Here is a 21,630-nt window from a genome sequence, read left to right as displayed (position 1 = left end):
TCTAATTAGTGGATGTGCAGCACAGTTTGTTTGTTTGTTGAAAGAATCAAAGAAACCTAAGTTCACAAATCAGGTATTTCTGCCCACTGAAACACCCGCCCTTGCGGGAATCCCTGGAATTGATGGGAAAAGGTTAATTAATGCAGCGACTGATATTGAAACCCTCCATCTCCCTGTCATGCAGTATGGCTGTAAAAGCTCTTTCTTAATGGAATCTATTAGAAAAGTTGGATTGTTTGTCATATTTCTTAGCAAACAGATCAGCAAGGATTCATAGGCGCTTCTCATAGTGATGAGCGACGCCTTGCCTCAGACAGAATGATTCTGATGTGGCCACTCACACGTACGCTATTCCTTTGCTGGCCATCACACCTCAGTAGCACTTTTTCCCTTGCTTTTTTCTTGTGATGCTTCAGCTCCAGCTGTGTAGGACCATTGCTGCCACTCGGTGCTGTTTTAATGTTCCTCAAAGATTTTGACTTGAAATGCTATCACTTCTGCTGTCACTGGAGTCGCACCTGGTTTGTGCACTTGGTACGTGGCTTTGCAAAGCACGTCACTTGAAGCGCAAAGCCTCCTGTTCCATTGGGCTGCCTGGGCTCAGAGTCCATGTGGCTGCACAGGCAGAGCTGAGAGCACTGGAACCGGGCTCTGGGCAGTGCAGCTCGATTGCAGGTCTCTCAGGTTTAGTGGTAGGTGCTCATGGAGTGCTGAGCCCAGTGGTCTCATTCAGTCTCTCGTCGGTGTGCTCTTCTTTCTCCACTGGAAAACAGTACTTGCACATCCTGTGTCTCCAGGTGAGCTCAGTGCTCCTTCTGTGATTTGCCAGTGGTGGTACAACACTGTGCTGAGATCACTGTGCAGCCATCTTGTCCTACAGCTGCAGGATCCCAACCAGAAGGCACTTCTCTGCACCTTCTGTATGGATATTGCCGTATTTGCCTTTAATTGTTTTGGAACAGATGAGACTTGTATCTAAAAATACTTAAATATACCTGTATAGCTCCAGAAATCTCAATTAAATGAGTTAGGAATACAAGATGAAATGTGAGGATCTCGCTTTCTTTGTCCCCTTAGGCTGGTGCTGTAGGTGCTGAGGTGAGTGCTTTGGGCAGCAGTGGGCTGAGGTCTTTGCAGGGGGTTGCCTTGGGCAGGTAATGTGGGCTGATGCTGGGCTGAGCAGCATTGGGAGCTGGTTGGTGCTGGGAGCGTTGGGATGCAGCAGAGCGGGGCTTAAACACCTGTCTGCTGTGCTCTTCCCTAAGGGAAGGCAACGGGGTGAGTGTGAGAATGGGAGTCCTGCTTGCTGCTCACAGTCACAGAAAGGACCAAAAGAAGATGAGAAGTGGGTTGGAATGATGGCTAGTGTTAATCGCAGCACCGTATTGCTGGTGTGCCTCCAAGTAGGCAAAACAGAGCTAATAAGCACAAAACTGAGAAGAACTGCAGAGATTCTCCTTGCTGAAATGACCGTTTCAGCTGTTTTTGCAGTGAGAGCTCTGCAGTTCTGTTTATGCAACATTAAATTTACTTAGCGAAGACGAGCTCTGCCTGCTGCACCTCAGTTATTGAACACTCTGTGGCATGCAGGGGTTTCTGTGCTATTACAGCGACTTCTAATCCATGATAGACATTTGAATCTCTGAGTGATCCAAGTGCTGACTCTGCTTTTGGTTGTACTTTAAATAGGTTTTGCATAGACTGATACGCTAAGTAAGCGGTCATAGAAATTTCTTTCAGCTCTCTCATTTCACAGTGGGAGCATCTCAGCTCTGGGGCCGGGTGGAACAGGCAGGGATGAACCACAGAATCCCAGAATGGCCTGGGCTGCAAAGGCCCACAGTGCTCATCCAGCTCCAACCCCCTGCTGTGTGCAGGTCACCAACCAGCAGCCCAGGCTGCCCAGAGCCACATCCAGCCTGGCCTTGAATGCCTGCAGGGATGGGGCATCCACAGCCTCCTTGGGCAGCCTGAGCTGAGCTGTGGGGGCAGAGGGGGAGGGCAGAAAGGAAATGTTGATAAGCTAGGGGCTGCAGGCTGCCCCTGCTCATGTAACAAACTGACTGCAGGCAGGTTTCCAGCTCTATTAAATTAATTTCCCTGAACTGCACATGTACCCCTCTTGTTGACTTGTTGTTTTGCAAAAATCCTGGAAGCTTGATTGATCGATGCCTGTGTTTGCATAAGGGTGTCACCAAACACATTAAGTCTGGAAGCTGCACTTAAGATGGGCAGAGGTGTTGCTGCTGTCTTGTCATAGAATTACAGAACCATTAAGGTTGGAAAAGACCTCTGAGATCCCCTGCCCACCCCCCTTGCCCACTGTGTGGTACAGCTGTGTCCCAGCAGCTCCCAGCCTGTGTGTGCAGGGCTGGGTGGGAGCACAGGGTGGTGCTGCTGGCCCTGGTGCAGACTTTGGATGCTGCAAAGCCTGGAGCTGGCATCGGTGTGGAAGCAGGACAGCTTTACAGGAGGAGCTGCACCCTGATGGGATTTGCCTGTTGTAAGGATCCCTAATCCTGTTAGGAGAGATTATGCCAGCCCCGTAATGTTATGCACATTCAGTCTCCCTCTAAGGCAAAGCTAAGGCATTGAACTCCCTTCTCTAAGCATCTCAGGTTGGATTTAAGTGCTGTTCCAGATGCAGTGCCAGAATTCCATCCACGTTACCATTGCAGTGCTCCTCAACTCGTGGTGCTGTTCTGTATTGAAGCTGCTGTGCGCGGGATGTATTGCTAGTCAGCAGTGTGTGAGGAGATGTGTGCTGTGGTGTCACGCGATAAATTCCACCGTGTCTTTCAAAAGGTATTTTTTCTTTTCTTTTTCCTCTTTTTTTTTGTTTTGTTTTGTTTTTTTCTGTTTGTTTTCAACTAGGACCCCTACTATGGCTGGTGGCCTATTTTCTATTGACAGAAACTACTTTGAAGAGATAGGATCTTACGATGCAGGAATGGATATCTGGGGTGGAGAGAATCTTGAAATGTCTTTTAGGGTAATTGCCGTTTTCCTTCATTTTCTGTCAACAAACACTTTTGCTGTAACAGTTCCTACTTTGGGGTCAGTGTTTTAGCTGTGTTTTAGCTGCCATGCAAGTCTCGGGTTAATTGTAACGCTGCAGCTATTTGGGGGTGTCTCAATACAGAATTCAGTCCTTTTTACTGCATGAATCGTTTTGTAACTGTTGGGAAGCTTTGACTTTGCCATTCTGAGATGATACGTATGTTAGAATAATGTGGCTTCCTGCAAGATGGTGCGAATGCTGACTGACATAAGCAAGGCCTGAGTGCGTCTGGGTGACGAAAGGACTGATGTCTGTGTTTCTGAAAGCATCCGTTGTCTTGGACTTGCAAGTTGTGGCCGTGGTGCTTACACTGCGTGGGATGGCGCTGCCTGCAAGGGGGTGGGTGCATTGCCTGGGGTGGGAGCGGATCGCATTTAGTGCTTGTCCTTCAAGGCATGAAGGAAAATGGAGTCACTGAGTCTTCCATGGATGGTTTTTAGGAAGGATATGGGAAATGGTTTTAAATGGCTGTGATGAATCGCAGTCTTGGCGCTTGAAGTAAGTATGCAGAATAAATGCTGCTGACCTGTCCCATACCCTCAGAACAGCCATTTATTTCTCTCTTGTTTTCAGCAAGGGTTGGCTGCTGGAAAGTTTTCTGTTGGCAGAGCAGGCTTTGAAGGGTTCTGTCAGGCAGAGCTTCCAGACCAGATCAGCTGAGAACCTGAAAGCATTTTCAGGACATTTTCTATTAACTGCACATCATTCGCTTCCCAGTCAAATGGAGAGGCAGAGAGAGTTACTCTGAGTGCTGATGTTTTAAATCAGATTTCAGCCTTCCAAAGCGTTCTGTGGATGCACACAGGATGCAGGTGTGTAGGAGCGTATGTTCATCTGAAGCCTTTAAAGCAGCACGTTTGTTTCTTGCCTTTCTAGAAGCGATCCCTGCAGCAGTGAATAGCACAGCCTTAGGGCACTGGCCACACGCCTCTCCTGAGTTAAAGCTGTGGGTTGGCTCTGCTCCCTTTTTGCTGAGCATTGCTGTGAAGCTCACCTTGCTCACTGAAGTGGTGAAGGGCAGAGATGTGCGTTCAATCCCAACTGCAGGCATCCCGCAGCAATTTGCTCTCACTTCATTGCCTTGGTGCATAGAGAAAACCCTTCCCAGAACCAGCTTGGGGCTGTTGCATTCTCTTAGCAGACAGTCTGAAATACGTCACTGCATTCGGAGAAGAGCACCGCACATTTCCTGCCTGTAGCTGTAGGAGATTCCTGCCAGGATTATTATTTCTTTTTTGAATACTATGTTTTTTTCTTAACTGCTGTTCTTAAAAGCCATCCTGCAGAGCGGATCATGAAGGACAGCTGAGCAGCAGCTCTGCTAATAGAGGAAATATCGACTTGCACTGAAAGAAGGGAACTCTGTGCAGCAGTGCGCAGTGCCAGGAAGCTCTACTGGAATGGGGCAGCTGCCCCCCCAGGATGGGAGCAGTATTAAGAGCAGTATTAAGGCAGTGCTGTAACCAGACCCAGAGCTGGATGCACTCAGGGCTGGCTCTCACACGAGCGATGTCCTTGAACTAAGAGTTTCAGTGCTTCCCTCATTTCAGATATGCTGGAGATACTGGGGCAGTGCCCTGGTGACTGCAGCACAGTGTGCTCCAGTGCCCATCTGCTGCTGATGCTTTACATCAGATTTTTAATTGTTTGTTCTTTAATTTCTAAGTCTGAGGCCGCAGTATCTCGTAGAATCACAGCATGGCCTGGGCTGCAAAGACCCACAGTGCTCATCCAGCTCCAACCCCCTGCTGTGTGCAGGTCACCAACCAGCAGCCCAGGCTGCCCAGAGCCACATCCAGCCTGGCCTTGAATGCCTGCAGGGATGGGGCATCCACAGCCTCCTTGGGCAACCTGTTCCTCCTAAGATCCAACCTAAACCTCCCCTGTCTCAGTTTCAAACCATTCCCCCTTGTCCTATCCCTGCCCACCCTTGTAAACAGCCATTCCCCTTCCTGTTTATATGCTTCCTTCAAATATTGGAAGGCCACAATGAGATATGGAGCCTTCTGTATAGCTGCTTGTAGCCCAGTGCAGTGCCCTGCCTGCAGAATGCCAGTGCCATGCCGCAGAAAGGACAAGGGACCATCAGCAGGCAGTGTTCAGCCTGATGGGATGGGAGGGCTCTTCTTCTGACTGCAGAATTGCAGGGATGGGAGTGAGTTAGGCTGTGATTCAGTAAACAAGCTTAGCATGTTTGTTGGTTTGGATGGCAGGGAGAGCAGTTCTGTGCTGTTACGGGCACCAAGGGTTGTGACTGTAGGGCTAGAGGGGTCACATGCATGTGGCATTGTCTTATCTTCAGGAGTGCGGTGACATTGGATGTGGGCTTTTGTGTGTCTGGGTGCTGTTGGGGTATATAAAGCTCTGGAAACCAGTGATAGGATGAGAGGGAATGGCCTCGGGTGCACCAGGAGAGGTTCCTGTTGGATAGCAACAGAAATCTCTTCTCCAAAGAGATATCCAAGGTGTGCTGACTCCATTTCAGTATGGAGATCTTGTGGATCAGCATGAGAGGAATTTCCTAACTGTTCCTTATGCACCACTGCACAGCAGCCAGCAACTTCAACTCATTTAACATATTGCAGTGTGGCTCCAACCTGTGGGAATGCACTAGAGCTTTGATCTAATGCCACCCTCCACCAACACTGGTTTGGAAGTGAATAGTAAAGGAACAATCTTTTGTGGGAGTAAATATTTCTGAAAGGCGGTACACAAAGTCATTAACATATAAACAGCACAACCAAAAGCCTTAAATCTCTCCAGCCTGAATTTTTAGTTGTATTTTAATCCGAGCTCTAAAAAGCTGTCGGTCCCATTTGGACTTAGTTTTACACATCCTGTCATTAAAGGAGATTGCCTCGCTCCTGGGAGAGCCATTTCCTTGCAGTAACCACCCAAACGACCCACCAGCTAACCTGAACGAGCAGCTTTTCTGCTCATTTTAAGGTGTTATTTTTATCTGCATACATTATTATTAGCCTTCGACATTTATGATGGGCAGGCAGGACGTGGCTTTACCTGAGCGTGCAGAAATGACAGAAGGGGTAAAAGGATCTCAAAGGTGGGCTGTGCAGAAACGGGATGGAGTTTAATGCACTCCTTTTGTGCAGAGTCTGGGATCAAAAGGTAGTTTTTAATAATTAATGCCTATATTGAAAATGGGATCAATTATCTTGGCTGTAGCTTGCAGTGAGGAGTGATTAATTGTATGTTGCTTTGTATCGTGTCTATACTCTGGCCAAATCAATGTGGTCCTGCAAGCTCTAGCCACTATGAACATGGAGAAAGGAGTCATTTTAGCAGTGAGTATTCAGGAAACTTGGTTTTCTTGTGGGCTTTTCTGGTCGGTTTTAATTAAAGCCTTTTTCTTCTGATGCAGGTTTATCTGCATTCCTATGACAGCTGCAGTAGCTAGCAGCTTGTAACAAGGGCAGCCAAAAATACACTTAAAAAATATACAGAACACACATATAAAAGTGTTAGCATGGGAGGAATCTCTTGCCAGGAAGGGGGCTGGGGTGAAGCTGTGAGAGCACTGATCATGGCACTGACGGGGGTTAAAATGCTCCTCAAGCTGTTTGTGCTCGCTGCTGTCCTGTGTAGGGGATTGCTGCTGTGTTGCTGTGTAAATACAGTGCATGTTTTGGCTTTCATAAGTGTTCCCTTCGTGTTGCACTCGCTGACCTGAAGTTTCACCTGAGCTGACTGGTTGTCACTGAGTTACGAAACACAAGATGTTAAACACCAGAATATTTTGATGTTGTCGTTGCTCATCCCAACAGAGTCCATCACTTAGCATGCTAATGAAATCACATTAAAGGATCTAGCCCTAATTAAATAAAATCTGCATTAAGTTTCTATGGTAACTGTTATGTCTGTGTCGAGGAGCTCTAATTACAAGGCTGTACCAGTGATCTTAAGACACCAAAAGATTCTTAAGCCCCTCTTCTTATTAGGGAGAGGTATTGTGAATTTGAGCCCTGCTCTCTGCTTAGCAGGAGACCAGTGCAGAGAGGGGGGTGAGCCTGGGGAACGAGCTGGGCTGCTGGTGGTACCTTTGTTGGTGCCAAAACTTGTCAGTGAGCCTTAGTGTAGGGGGAGCCTCGAGGAATCACCACTGTCAGAACAGCAAAGTTGGGTAGCCCTACAAGCATCCCTTGGGAATCCTCCATTTCTGTGCACATCTGGAGCCAGCTGCCTGCATCGTGCCTCTACGTCTGCCCAGTTGGACCTGGAACCTCTGGTAGTTCCTTCTCCAGTTCCTCCCAGCACCTAGAGATGCAGGAGGCTGCAGAGCAGGTTGCAGGCAGCGCACCAGCTGATGTACATCACACCAAGACTGCTGAGCTGCCAGAACGTTACCTCGTTTACCAGCAGGGTGCTAAGATCAGGATTAAAGGATTGTTTATACTGGTGCAGACACTGAAGGCACTAAGCTTGCTCATGGTGTAGATTTGAGGACATCTGTCTGTGATGTTCAAGGTGCCTGTGCTTCTTGTTCAGTATTAACCAAAGTCTGCTGTGCTTTCACTAGCGTGGCCATGGACTCAGTTCTGCTTTAAACAGTACAGATGTGGGTAGATAGATTGTAAAAGTTCGGTTCTTCTCCATTTCTTCGAATATTATGTATTCCTTCAAAACTCAAATACACGGTTAGCATTCAAACCCTACGCTTCAAAGCATAGCACAGGCTCACTCCTTTCTGAGGCAGTGATTTGTAGGTGTTTATGTAAGAAGGTCACACAACCAGTTGTGCCATTCACACGAGTTTTCACAGCGTAGTTAAGGTCTGTGGGCTTTCATTGCTGTCAGGAGTTATGTCCCTACTGTTCCCCTTAAACTTGAGTCTGAAATTCCCGGTTGAATTGTGACGTGGGGCAATAAATGAGGAGATAGCTGCTAACCCATCAGAGTCCTTCCTGCTAGAAGCTTTTCATGTTTTGTGCTGGCTTTAGTCAACCTTTTCTGCATGTTTTCGTTTCAGGTTTGGCAGTGTGGTGGCTCCCTTGAGATTGTCACATGCTCACACGTTGGCCATGTCTTCCGTAAAGCAACCCCTTACACCTTCCCTGGTGGCACGGGACACGTCATCAACAAGAACAACAGGAGGCTGGCAGAGGTCTGGATGGATGAGTTTAAAGACTTCTTCTATATAATATCTCCAGGTAAGAAGTTAGTTTCTGAATGTGTGATGATATGTAAAGCTGAAAAAATGATATGCCTGAAAAAAGGAAGATACAAACACGAGATACATATAGGTAAGTCTACACATGTATGCATATGTACATACTAAACATAGAATTGCAATGTGGTTGGATTGGAAGGGACCTTAAGGGTTGTAGAACCGCAGCATGGCTGCATCGTTAGGGACCTCACAGCCCCCAGCCGCCATGGTGTTTGTCATCACCTAAACAAGCATTTGTGTGCTGCACCATAGGGAAGTGCCCTGTGGATTTCCCATCCTTCTGGATTTTGGATATGGGAAGTGAGCTGTGTGAAGTAGGCAGGATCATGTCCCTCAGTGATTGGTAAATATATCTACCCAATTGAAAGTAAAGGAATGCAGTACATGATGGGAAGTTTGGCTGTTATGAATGTAATCTGTTTCTGATCTCCCGTAGGAGGAGGGGAAAAAGCCAACACAAAATATCCCACTGAGAACTGGACGTCTGTGATGGCATAAAAGTGAACTCAGAACCAATATAAGATGCAGTAGAGTTCAAGTCATAAGGTTCTCCCATCAGATTAGCCATTCTTTTATGCAGGCCTCCTTTATTAAGTTCTGCTTTTGCACAGTCCCATAATGCCAAATTGCTCTTGCTTTTTTTCTTGAACTATAAATGCTTTCTTAATAATTAACCCTGAAAGTGTACATTTGCTGGTGAGGATGAGGCATGCAGATACTGCCCATTCATTGCACTGGGAGGCTGGCACTGTGCACTCTGTCTTCTGCCCAGGCAGCAGCCTTTGCTGGCTGATGCAGAGTTGGCTGCTTTAAATGCCTTCAGCTTAGCTGAAGCTCCAAAAATACCCAACTAAGGGCTATTTAAAATACAATACATTTAAAATGAGATTTTAGTCAAATGCATGTAAATGCGACTAGAATAATGATGCATATGGGAGAATAATGTAAGAATTCCAGTTTCAAGAAGAGTGCAAGGTGAAATTCCTCCTGGGTAGTTTCTTTTATTAAAAGAAAAAGGGTTTTCTTTTTCCTCCCCTCCATTTCTTTGGTTTAAGGGTCTTCTAATCAGCAGTCCATTTAATTACAGCAGGACTGCCCTAGTCCTCCTTGGCTTTTTAATGCACTCTTACCACAGTTCTACTGCAGTATTCTGAGTTGAATGGGGAATTCAGTGCTGTACAAAAGGATCGGTTTGGGGGTTACAGTAAAAAGAACTTGAGGAAATAAGTCTGATATGAGCCTACCTGTGGCAGGCTGGGCTGTTCCTAAGCAATGTCTATAAAGCTGGAGCAATCCCCTTTGCTCCTGACTTCTCCTGGTCTGCACCTTTGGTTTGATGTGTTGGTGTGTCTTGAAGTTTCTCCGTTACAACACGTTTCTTGGACAGGAGCAACAAGTTATTTTCTGTTACATTAGCGAGGAGTTTCTGCATTCCCTTTGGAAAAAGCCTTTACAGTTTCCAGGGTTTCAGCAGGCAACGTTTGTTAGCAATGTTTGTTTAGCTTGGATGTCCAATCTTAGGCTTCCTAGCCAGCATTTCATCAGCTGCATTGGAAGGGAAGAGACATCCACGGTATTCACAGATCCACATCCCTTCTTCCATTGAATAGACCAGTTCTTGCCACAGGCCATTTTAATTTAGGCTCCCAAGTACAGCTATAAATGCGAGGCTATCTTTAACAAACCGTTTTTCAGCAGCCTGTCATCCAGCAGGACACGTACATTGCTAATGCTGCTTTCTGCAGTCATTGCCTGGCCCAGAAGGCAGGTGGAGGAGGCACCACTCTCCTCCTCAAACCGAGAAGGACATTTCTCCATCAGTTTCGCTATCAGCGTCTCCCCAAGGAACTGGCACAGTGCTTTGCCCTTTCTTTTATGCCCATAGGGTGCTGAGGTGGCTCTAAAAGCGCTCTCCATCAGAAATAATGGAAGGTAGTAAGCCAGAAGATGAAGCAAATCCCTCAGCATTTCAGCTCCTGTTCCACCTGCTGAGCTGGACTTTGTCATCTCCTCAGTGTCTGCATGTTCCTCACTGCTGAGCATCCCTGGGGGACACGCGTCCCACTTGGGCAGTGCAGCTGCTGGCAGTGCTTGCTGCATTGCTGGCCATTCACACTTGCAGGTATGAAAGTAGAGACAGTGCGTGATAAAAACCTTTGGTTTTCCTCACAGCAGTTTTTGTAGAGGCAGAGAAGATCCTGAGTTGGAAGGAACACGTAAGGATCACCCAGTCCAACTCCCAGTTCTCAGGGAGGCTGTTTCTTCTAAGGATAAAAGTTAGGTTAAAATACCAATGCAGTTACTGTATTTTTTGTGAGAGACTTCTCTATCTGTGAAGAAAATTGCCTTTTGCTTCCAAAGTGAGCACAGACTGGCAGGATTTAATGCTGCTGAGCATCATCTCTCTTCTGGCTACGTGTTTGCAGAAGGCTTGAATGGAGAACCTACAACACTGTATTAATGTGGAAGAGTGAAGGCAGGTCAGTGATAACAGTGGTGTTGGCAGGACCGGGTCTGTTTAATTCCAGCCCCAGTGCACGGTGCTATTCCTGTTGCTGGCAGTTATTTAAGAATATGCTATGTAAACTGCCAACTAAAATGCCATCGTAGTGCTCTGTGGGATTCAGAAGTAAAGGAAGCAGAGGGGTGCTTGTGTATTCTAGATAGATCGATGGAAGTTAACGGCAATATTTTAACAACAAAATCTTAACAAAAATCCGTAGGAAATAATTGATTTTTCTTATGGGACATTGCAAAATGTCAGAAATTGTTCCCAATATCACTGAGCTCCTTTTTTTTTATCCTTCTGTCTGGCACACACGTCTCCTTCAGGTTGTTAGTGTGAAACGTACAGATCTCCTGATAGTTCTGTTGGAGAACAAAGCAAGATGCATTTCAGTAATTAGGTCTCTGAAGCTGTTATCTATCAGCAGCTCTCATCTTCCCCGCTCTCCTCTGGGTCCTGCTTCACTCTGTGTCTCAGATAATGTCCTGAGAGGAACCCGTGGCTGCTCACAGCAGCGCTGCCTTCAGTCTCTCTCAGCATAATTAGAGCACACACCTTGCAATTATAGATGGAGGTGAAAGTCTTCATTAATCAAGTTACGGATTGCTTGCTGGAGGCTGGCTGTGCTCCCTGCTGCTTCTGAAGCTCTGGTTTTGCTTTCTGCCCTGAGTGGGCCCTGGAGGTGCTGTTTGGTGAGGCTGGAATGGGTTTGTAGCTGTCGGTGGGGTCACAGAGTATAACTCCAGTAGGAAGTGCTTACCGTTTGGATTTGGTGGCAGTGCGGTGTTTGACAAGGAGCTTTGAATTTTACTTGGCAGGAGCTACAGCCTAAAACCACAAGAGCCTGCCCAGTAGTTCAGGAGAGTCTGGAGAATGTCAGAAATAGTGGGCACGCTTCAAATGGGATTAAAGGAAATCCCTTAGAAAAGAAAAAAATGCATCAAGCTGTTCTGAAAGCAGCAGAGCTGCTCAGTGTGTATGGCCCACATTGATGTCAGTGGTGCTCTGAGGCCTAGTTTCACTTACGGTAAGTCAGACGGTCCTTGCAGTGTTCCAAATGCAAAAATAAAAGCTCTTGCCCAGCTCCTTTGCAATGCAGAGGACCCAAAATTGGGTTGGCCAACCCACGGTTGGATTAGATGATCCTGTAGGTCCCTTCCAACCTTGTGATTCTATGATTCTATGGTCCCCCTGGGGCAAAGTGAGCCCTGCTCTGTGACACCAAGTGCTGTGCTTTCCTTTGCACCGGTTCACTCGCGCTCAGTGTCTGTCTTTCCTTGGCTTCTCTAATGAAAAAACGAATTGCTTCCTAGTAACTCCTCACTGTTGGTCTGTTTAGGAGTCAGTTTTGTGTTATTTTCACTGCTGGGCATTGTGATCAGTGTAATTGATGTACACCAGTAATGCAGGATTGCACTCCAGGTGGTGCTTTGCTAATGCCAGCATCTTTCTCATATACCAAATATGCATCTTAGTTTATTATTCTGGGCCACCTCAATATTTACCTGTCTGTCTGGGTGGCTTTGCACTCCCATACCTTCTCAGCTTACTCCATTTACCTGGTGTGGTATTTCCAGCAGCATCATTCACTTCTTTCTCTGGCTCTTCCACCTTATCTCATTCTACTTGATCTGTGCATTCCTAAATATAGGCAGCTTTGTCAATCTGTGCATTGAAATACTGTAGCTAATCACTGCACGGATATAATTGCAGCTCAGATTAGCCTGCTTTTGCAGAGTCAGCTGAAAAGCTCGTGCCCATCTTCGTTTGGTTCTCTAGATGCCCACTGCATCACTGAGCCACGTGTCTGTGGCCACACTCATCAGCTCAGGGTCAGTGCTCCTGCACCAGCTCGGCTGTTGAAGCCAAGCTGACACGCAGAGTCCTCGAGCACCTTGCTTAGAACATTTCTGAGGATTGAAATGTGCCACTTATGAAGTTTTAATTTCGGATTGCAAGATAAGTGCTTGTGTTTACTCAGCAGATCCTCCTGTCGAGTGTAATTATATAATTAGGTTGATAATGACTGTATCAATCTAGCAAGCAAGAGCTCTCAGTAAACATTTTCACTCTTCAGCGAGCTTTTCAGCTGGTGGGGAAGAGCAGAAGGAACCTTTGCTTTATTACTTTCCATGTGATAAAAGCAGAATGAGAAAATAATACACTCGTCAGTGGTGTGGATTGGACCCAGTATTGAAGTGCCAAGTCATATAAAACATAGTGGGAATGTGTGGAGGAGGGAGGCTGGCTTGTTTGTTCATCCCTAATGTTATTGCTCTCCGTTAGGAAAGCATCTTACTTTGTAGGCTTGTGTGGATGTTCGGAATGAAACTCATAGAAGGTGATGTAAAATGGAGATTGATGGTGGACCTGCGTGTCGAGGCTTAAAATATCAATACAATAAATGCCAGTCAGGAAGCAGTCGGTTTGAAAAGAACATGAATATAGCAGTCCTTTATGAAGGCATTCAGTACTTTTTCTGGCCACAAAAACAGTGTTTTTGACACGTGCACTTACAGTGAAGATCAGCTCTTGCCTTGCTATGGCTTCTGCAATGGGGGTTTCCCTTAGAGGACACTTGTGTTTTAGTGGCAGACATGACATCTCCCAGGGACACCAGGACACCAAGGGCTTAAGGCTTCCATAGGAACGGGACTGTCTGATTTCTTCTCCTACAACCGTCCTACTGTTTAATTTTTACTCTTTAGTCTGGGATGTTTAAAACAAAACTCGAGGGGTCTCTTGAAAGCTTTCCTGAGCTGTGCACTGCAGGAGCATCTTAATGCATCACCGGTGTTAGCCCTAACGGTGTTCCATTGATGACTGTTGTCAGCCATGCTGCCCATGAGCTGCTCTGCTCCCCCTGCTCTCCCTCTGAACCACAGAATTGCTCAGTTGGGAATGCACCAGTGTGCTGCAGGATGCCTTCCTTTTTGACTTCAGAAGGCAGCAGATGATGGCAAAAGCCCAACTTGGAGTAAGTTTTCTCAGGGTTATCTTTGCATAAAGGCAGTCATTCCCAGCTCTGCAACTCCGTCTTATGCTCCAGTGAATAGTTTTCATCTTTACCATCAGGAATAAATGTCTTCTTACACAGAAATGGTCCATTTAGCCAATTTTGAAGCCGTGTCCTTGTATACCAATTTCCAGGACGTGCCCATTAGAAAAAATGCAGGTGTAATGCAATTCTGCTGCTATTCAATTTGTTCCACTGGCAGCACATCTGCTGCTCTGTTATTATCATCTGCCTCTTCCCTGGGACGTTTGCCTTTGCACACAGCCCTTTCTTTGCCTCCCTGTGATGTTTCATCTTGTTTTTGCATCCAAGGACATTTCACTTCCATTTTCCATTGTATCCTACAATTGCATGATGGTACGTAGAACTAATTTGTCAAAGACAGCTGGTAGATACTTGGGAACATGGGTAAGGGCATTAAGTTCAATTTTTGGCAATAGGAACTTGTAGTTTCCTGGTTGTCACGTGCTGAATTTCACTAGGAATAGATACCACCTTGTGTGTTGGGATGGGGCAGCCTTGGGGGTTCACCTCTGTCATGATTTCAAAATGAGATCCTGCAGATGCTGGAAAGCAGAAGGTGATGGAATGCAGCGTGGATTTCAGATGTAGATCTGGTGGTGTCTTTTGAGCTGTGATCTGGAGCTGCTGAAGTACAGCACTGCCACTGAGGAGCAGCAGGCGATCACCCATCACCAAAACAATGGGGTGGGAATCTGCATGCACTGCAGCTTAACATAGGAAAAGAACCAAACCCCTTACTCTCCTGCTGTCTTTCAGATGAAGGCCCCGTAGGTTGCACAGCTCTGTCTAAGGTGTGCTGGTTGATTGCTGTGGTGCAGCAGTGGGCCCATGCGGGAGGGAATTGACCAGCAGGTGGTGAGGTCTTCCTTGGTGACGGCTGCTCTCTGACCCTCTGTTTCTCTTAATGAAATGATTTCAGGTGTTGTGAAGGTGGACTATGGCGATGTGTCGGCCAGGAAGGCGCTGAGAGAAGCCCTGAAGTGCAAACCCTTCTCGTGGTACCTGGAGAACATCTACCCCGACTCACAGATCCCTCGGCGCTACTATTCCCTGGGAGAGGTACACTGCACTAACTTGGCACACATCACTGCTGGGTCTTTCTCTCTTGCTTTGAGCAGGTGATATTTACACTAAGCCTTTATGACGTAGCTGCTGCTGTTGGGAAAGCATTAGCCATTAGAGATTTGTCTTTGAAATGGAGCCGCACGTCCTAAGAATGGGGTTTGTGGCTGGTGTTTGAAACTGATTAAATACTGTGCTGTAATTGAAAATAAAGCTTTGCAGCATTGTTTATCACGTGAATAGAACAGGGTTCTTTTTGCTTTTCCCTCTGCCTGTATTTTGTGCTCCGTGTAGTCAGCCTGGCTGCCCAGCGCTGTGTCACCATCCCTCACCACCCTGCTGTTCAAGTACCTCTGCGTGTGGAAGGTTCTTTAAAACTCAGATAATTTGCTGTTAAAAGGCTTCTATTGAGTTGTATCTCAGCTGACTTTTGAAAGCTTCGGAATGCTTTGATTTAAAGGTACTGTTGGAATAGCAATCAAAGGTGCAAATGGCTTTATTGCAGCCTGGAAAGCAATTTGCTATTGAAACTTGCCATTGGAGTGGAAAATAAAAGCCACTGTAGGGCTTCAGGTTTAACTACGACTGAATAAAGTGTAACACGGTTTTACAGCAAGCAGAGAACTCATCTAACAAGTGTCAAATTGAGAGTGTTTTGTGCGATATTGTCAGACTGGAAAATAAAAGTATAAGGAAGTCATACAATAGTTATTAAAAGACCTTATTTTTAACAACAATGCCTCTGTTTCTATGGAAACTGGGATTCAGTACCTATGAATTAAAACCTGTGCCTGAGTGTCACAGCTGCTGACTGTGCCTGAAGCCTGGGTTCCCCCAGCAGTAGCAAAGGGGCAGGTAGGAGAACACCAGAGCTGGGCCTTCACAGGCAGGTCCTGGCAATCACTGGGACTTCATTTGCAGCTGAATTTTCCCTTCAGTTAGAGAACTGGTATCTGGGTGCTGCAATGGATTATTTCCTGGGGAAACAAAAGCAGGCCACAGAAAGTGCATAAGCTGCTGGCAAAATGTGGTGAATGCTGAATGGTCCTTCTTGCATTTTGATTGTTTGGATGCAAAGCAAAGGCAGGGCAAGGACTGTTTTGTAAAGCTGAGACTTAAACATCGCAGATGAGCTTTGGAGTCACTTTTCATTTCAGTCCTCTGATTTAACAACACAGGGACTGCCTTTCTCTTAGAAGCACTTGCAGCTCAATTGTGCAAAAAGGTGACCTGAGACAAAAGGGCTTGAATGGAGCTTTTCATGATAATGAGTTGGGGAAAATCGAAGAGGGACATGAAACAAGCACTTTTCCCTGAACACAGATGGTGCTTAGGCCATGTTCCCATTTCCACACTGATCAGGACTGGAAAAATTCCCAGTTCCCAGAGCTCATCCCAGCTCACTGCTCACCCCTGGGAAGCTGAAGCTGGGGGTGCTGCTGTGCTCTGCTGTTCTGTGGGATCCATGCAGCTCAGAAGCATTCAGGGGAGCAACACTCTGCTGTCACCCCTGTGCTCCTCATTGCTGCTGGGTCTGGTGGTCTTTTCTGACACATGCATGCGCTGAGCACCACTGGGAGTGGTCTTGTAGTTCATTGTACTGCTGACAGCGTGCCTGTAATGTGGGTCTTGCACAGCTGCATTGTGCAGAGATGGCAGAGGGATGGTTTGGGTCAGCAGAAGTGGTCACAGTGTTTGTCTGCTCCACATAGGGTGGGTTCTGAGGGAACCTCTGCTGTAAAGTACTGGTGGTTTTCGTGGTGATGGGAATGCTGCAGGGAGTGTGACATTTACAGATTGCAAGTTAAAGCACATTCCTGTAGCTGAATGCATAGATGGCTGTAGGCTGCAGGAGAAAATCCATGGTGTAATTTTTCTCTGCACAGACATGACATTACAGGCGTACTGTTCTAAGGCACACTTCATCTTTTTCTTTCTCCAGATCAGGAACGTTGACACCAACCAGTGTTTGGACAACATGGGCCGCAAGGAAAACGAGAAAGTGGGCATCTTCAACTGCCACGGCATGGGAGGAAACCAGGTAGGAGTGACAGTAAGGGTGTAGATGTCCCATGGGCCAAATGGTGAGCTGGAAAACCTGGTGAGAATCAGCACACTGCAGAAGGCATGCTGGATTGATGCAAAAAAACTGCAACAATCAGTAAGTGTAGGAATAAGAGTTCCAAACCTTGTGAGATTTTGAGCTTTAAGGGATGCACGCTCTGCCCCATCCCTGGAGGTGTTCAAGGCCAGGTTGGATGGGGCCCTGGGCAGCCTGGGCTGGTTTTCAGTGTGGATGTTGGTGGCCCTGCCTGTGGTGGGGGGGTTGGAGCTTCGTGACCCTTGAGGTCCCTTCCAACCCAACCATGCTGTGATTCTGATTCTGTGATAAAGCCATTTTTTCAGGAGTGGCTTTCTCCAATGTCACATCTGCTGCAAACAAATGAGGGAAGAAGAAGGATCTCAGAGCAAAATCTTCTTCTTTTCTTTCAGGGGTTATCATAGTGATCCCAAACTTCCCTCTCATTGTTAATTTGACTTAGGAGATGGAAGGGTTATAGTTTTGGTAAGACTTCATACAGCCAAGGTTCTGTTTGCACCTTGGGTGTTTGATGTATCTAAAGATATGCAACAACTGGTAAACAGCACTGTGCTTCCTCAGCCTTCCCAAGCCAATGTATCACAAAAGAAAGAAGCTTTGCTCCACTGTCTGTCCCTTATCCCGGACACAAACTTCATCGGTAACTGGGGAGGTAGTGGAGGCACGGTTGTAGTTGTGGTCTATTGTGAATTGCGACCAAAAGTTCTCCCAGCTGTGGGGATGAGTCCAAGGAGCTGGTGGGATTATATGGGGCCGGAGTGCTGGGGTGTAGGCATGTCCCTGCCATGGGCAGGAGGAGGGCAGGAGGAGTGCTGCTGTCATGCACTGCACCGTGTCACATGGATACTCCTTTGAATTAGCTGTGAGATGCAACCTGTTGTTCCTCACCCTCTGTTTTTATACAGTGACGTTAATAGGATTATGTATGTAATTAATATGGATGGTAGTAAAATGGTAGCTTGATAATTTTACATGGTCTTAATTAACATTCATTTTTCTTCCTGAAGACTGCGTGTCTTTCAAATCCATCTTCTGTAATTGTTAACTCAGACATCACTTATTCTTTCAGGAGATATAATGGAGTGTTGCAGTTATCAAAGAAGACAGGAAAAAGAAAGACGGAAATGAGAACACATTACAAAATAGGAGTATTTGCTTTCCATAAAGCCCAGCAGAAAACAGCTTCTGTGTCTCTGAGGCTAGGAGATGTCTGATGCAAACTTGTTTATTCTAAGAAAACCAACACAAAGAAGTTAAAATTTTAAGTGGAAGTTGCTTCGGGATAAATAGTAATGGGTAAATCTCCTAGTAATGAGCATGGCAGGAGATAGTTATCTGTACAGTGTGCGCATGGGGCTGTGTGAGTGATTCCTGCAGCCGAGTTCTGCTACTTGCAGCGAGCAATGCTCGGTGCTGCAAGTGTCGCTGAGCTTTGGATTAAAGTTGGGCCTTTTTTCTTGTTCTGGTTATGCTCAGAGCATACGCTGCTCTTGTAGCTCCTCTGAGGAAACCTCTCAAAGTAGTGCCCATCTGTCCTCCTTGGTTGGCCTTCAGCTATACATTTGCTTTCTTAAATCCGTCTGAAAAGTAAGAGAATGAGATGGGCAGCACATATTCTTAGTTTTCTGTTTGTCAGCAAGCATTGGCAAGACTAATGTTTGCAAAATAGAGTTCACACGGTGTTTATAAAGGCCGTAGAATGTGCCTTTGTACACAGAACAGCGGGAAGGGATATGTGTACTTACAGCATAGGAGCACTAACAGGTTTTTGATGAGGACTCATCTCACCCCTTTCCAACAAGGCAGTGTGCTCGGAGTGTGAGCTCAGCAGAGCAGTCCCAGCTCAGTATTTCAAAGTGCCTTTCCTCTTCAGAAAAGCCCATCTGAGCGTTAACTGTGTCTGATGTGTTCTTAAGTGAAAGCAGCACTTGGAGAGCCTCAGATTGATTGCAGAGATTTATCACAAGATGAATAAATGCAACAGGTGGTGGCTGGTGCTTTACCATGCCTGTGGAGCCTGGATTTTCATCCAGACGAGTGGCTGCTGAGCAGTGAATAAGGAGTTAGAGAAATGCAAAGCCCACTGATCCTTGCAGCATGCACTTTCCCATATCTGTCTTACTGCGCAGACTCGGACCTGGCAGCTCCTCTGCTGTCTTTGCATGCTATTTCATTTTCAGTGGTTGCTCTAAATGACTTGCCTGAGCCTCAGCTTCAAAATACTTGCCTCTGTTCCCTTGGAAGCTGTATGCACTATCTACATTTTGCAAGTTTTTATGGGGCATTACCTTAACGTTACCTTGTGCTGGGGGCAGCAGCACCATCAAGGCTTTGAACAGTGGGCTGGGAATACAGAGATGCTTTGGGTAAGTCAGGACCTTGCAATGTAACACAACTACTGGCAGTCCTGCCACCACTGAAGGCATTGTGTTAAAGAATCCTTCTGAAGCTTGTGCCTACTTTGATAGAACTTTGTTGGCAGATGGCTCCCACGTCCCCATTTATTTCCTAGTTTTATTAAGAGGTCTGCAAGTTGTGTAATATCACACACACCAGCCTTTAACATGGATTATCCTTGGTGCCAGCAGCTGAGGTGAGCGATTCGTTTAAGGAATTATGGAATCATTGAGGTTGGAAAAGAGCTCTGAGATCGCCAAGTCCAGCCCCAACCCATCCCACCATGTCCCTCAGTGCCACATTTGTACATGTTTCTTGAACATCACGTAGCAGTGCATGGCATTGCTGGGACTGAAGCGCATGACCCAGCACTTGGTCTTGTAGCACCTCATCCAGCTGGCCTCAGCGCAGTGATCAGCCTGCCCAGATCCCTCTGTAGGGCCTTCTGACCCCCAGGCAGATCAACACGTATTCCCAGCATGGTGTAAGGAAGCCCAGGTTCTTCAGATGGGGGGTCAGAGTGCCACTCATGCTAAAGGTCTGTGGGACTATCTCTGAGCTCAGTGCTCACACTTGCATTGTGCTGTGGTTCTCTGACAGAGTCTTTGTTCTGTGTCTCTTCTGTGTTGTTCCCAAGAGGTAAAGCTGAGTGACCAGTGGCTTTCAGTGCATAACATTTATCTTCCTAAACGTGGTACTCCTTTTCTTATGTACTATAGACTTCTGCAATTGGAGAACCTTGCATGAAACACTTATGAAATTCACAATACCGCATCGTTGTTGGGAGAAGAAAGTTGTTTCCCTTCACTGGAGTGGAAATGCCGTCTGTTGCTGCGTTTTGCCAGCACTTTGTCACTGCAGGCACTTTCTCTTGGCAGGTGTTTTCCTACACAGCAGACAAGGAGATCCGCACGGATGATCTGTGCCTGGACGTGTCGCGGCTGAACGGCCCGGTGACCATGCTCAAGTGCCACCACATGCGGGGGAACCAGCTCTGGGAGTACGATGCTGAGGTACTGGGTTCCCCTCTGTGCCTGTTGGTGACCATACCCGTACAGCAAGGTAGCCACATGCTGGGCTCAATGAGCTGGCTGTCTTTCCTTCGAAAACTGAGGAAGCATCCCATGTATTTTGTATAAAAGAAATGGAAAGCAGTACGTATTTGTCTAAGTTAGAGTTTTACTGGTTTGTTTCTGCTGGCTCTTGAGGCTTTTACATTGGATTTGAACTGTTTAGTCATTTTCCATATGCCAGTCACCTGCTTATTTAGCTGCTGGGATGGGACGTGGCTTTCCCTGGCTTATGGAAGGAAGAGCAGCTTGTACAGATGCGGTGACTTACAGATAAGTTGCAGAATTAATACAGAATGCATGTAAGTATCTCAGTGTTTTAGGGCTGAACTAGTACCTCTCTTTAAATGCAACAGGGAAAAGCAGATTGAAAGTGTTCATTCTGAGCTTTTGCTTTGAAACGAGGATGTGAGTTTTGCAGTGAAGTCCACACAAAAGTATTGGCATTTTTTTTTCTACCAGCCTCTGGTAAGAAGCATGCAAGCACTGCACAGTACTGAGCTGCCGAGTAGGAGAACAACAGTTAGCCCCAGTGTGTTTGCCAGGTTTTGATTCATTTTTGAGTTTCCCATCTGAATTTAAACCAGCGTGCTCTTTAGCAGAGATGATTTTCTTCTTACACAAAATGTGTTTGGGTGATATTAAGTGCTTGTGCCAGCAATTAACGCTACGGATTTAAGACCTTTCATCTCCCCTCATTTTGTTCCATCAGCAGATGGTAGCACTGGGCAGTAGGTGTGCACAGAGCTCAAGACAAGGCTTCTCACCAAATGCTTTTTCCTGTGCTACCAGCACAGAGATTGATCTTTCCTGATAAAAAATCAGAATGCTGGTTGCTTTCCTTTGGGTATTTGAGGAACAAGCTGCAGCAAATGAATCCCACGTGGAGTTCTGACACCGGCTGCCTGATGGTTGCAGTTGCACAGTTACGCTGTTCCAAGCTTAAAAATGCCACCTTAGCTTTGGGTATTTCCATGGCAGCAATGCTGGGAAAGTGCTGCAGAGCTCAGGAGGTCCTGCTTTGTAACTTGCACAGTCATTTGTAACCCTCTCCAGCATCACAGAGCAGCAGCTGCTTTCAGCATTCTGTATGAATAGGTCCATTTCTTCCATCCCATTATGTTCCCCTTTACTTCTAGCATTGGAGACAAGCTATCTTAAGTTCAGCATAATAGATCCTCAGTGGAAGATTGTAGCTGTGTAAAAAC

At 46.4% G+C, this 21,630-nt stretch overlaps 1 protein-coding gene across 4 annotated transcripts in view; it reads left to right on the top strand.

Moving 5' to 3' along the window:
• The window catches only part of GALNT13 (polypeptide N-acetylgalactosaminyltransferase 13), a 67,988-nt gene that overhangs the window by 39,551 nt on the left and 6,807 nt on the right, over positions 1–21,630 (top strand). For all 4 annotated transcript variants that reach the window (XM_072341577.1, XM_072341578.1, XM_072341576.1 and 1 more), the window contains exons 8-12: positions 2,875–2,992; positions 8,046–8,226; positions 14,712–14,851; positions 16,797–16,895; positions 20,231–20,365. In XM_072341577.1, coding sequence (XP_072197678.1) covers positions 2,875–2,992; positions 8,046–8,226; positions 14,712–14,851; positions 16,797–16,895; positions 20,231–20,365 — 673 coding nt within the window. The remainder of the gene's footprint in view (positions 1–2,874; positions 2,993–8,045; positions 8,227–14,711; positions 14,852–16,796; positions 16,896–20,230; positions 20,366–21,630) is intronic.

This window comes from Excalfactoria chinensis, chromosome 7 (assembly GCF_039878825.1).
Source record: "Excalfactoria chinensis isolate bCotChi1 chromosome 7, bCotChi1.hap2, whole genome shotgun sequence".
NCBI lineage: Eukaryota > Metazoa > Chordata > Aves > Galliformes > Phasianidae > Excalfactoria > Excalfactoria chinensis.
Note: the sequence above shows the minus strand (reverse complement) of the source record. Positions and strands in the feature narration are given on the sequence as shown.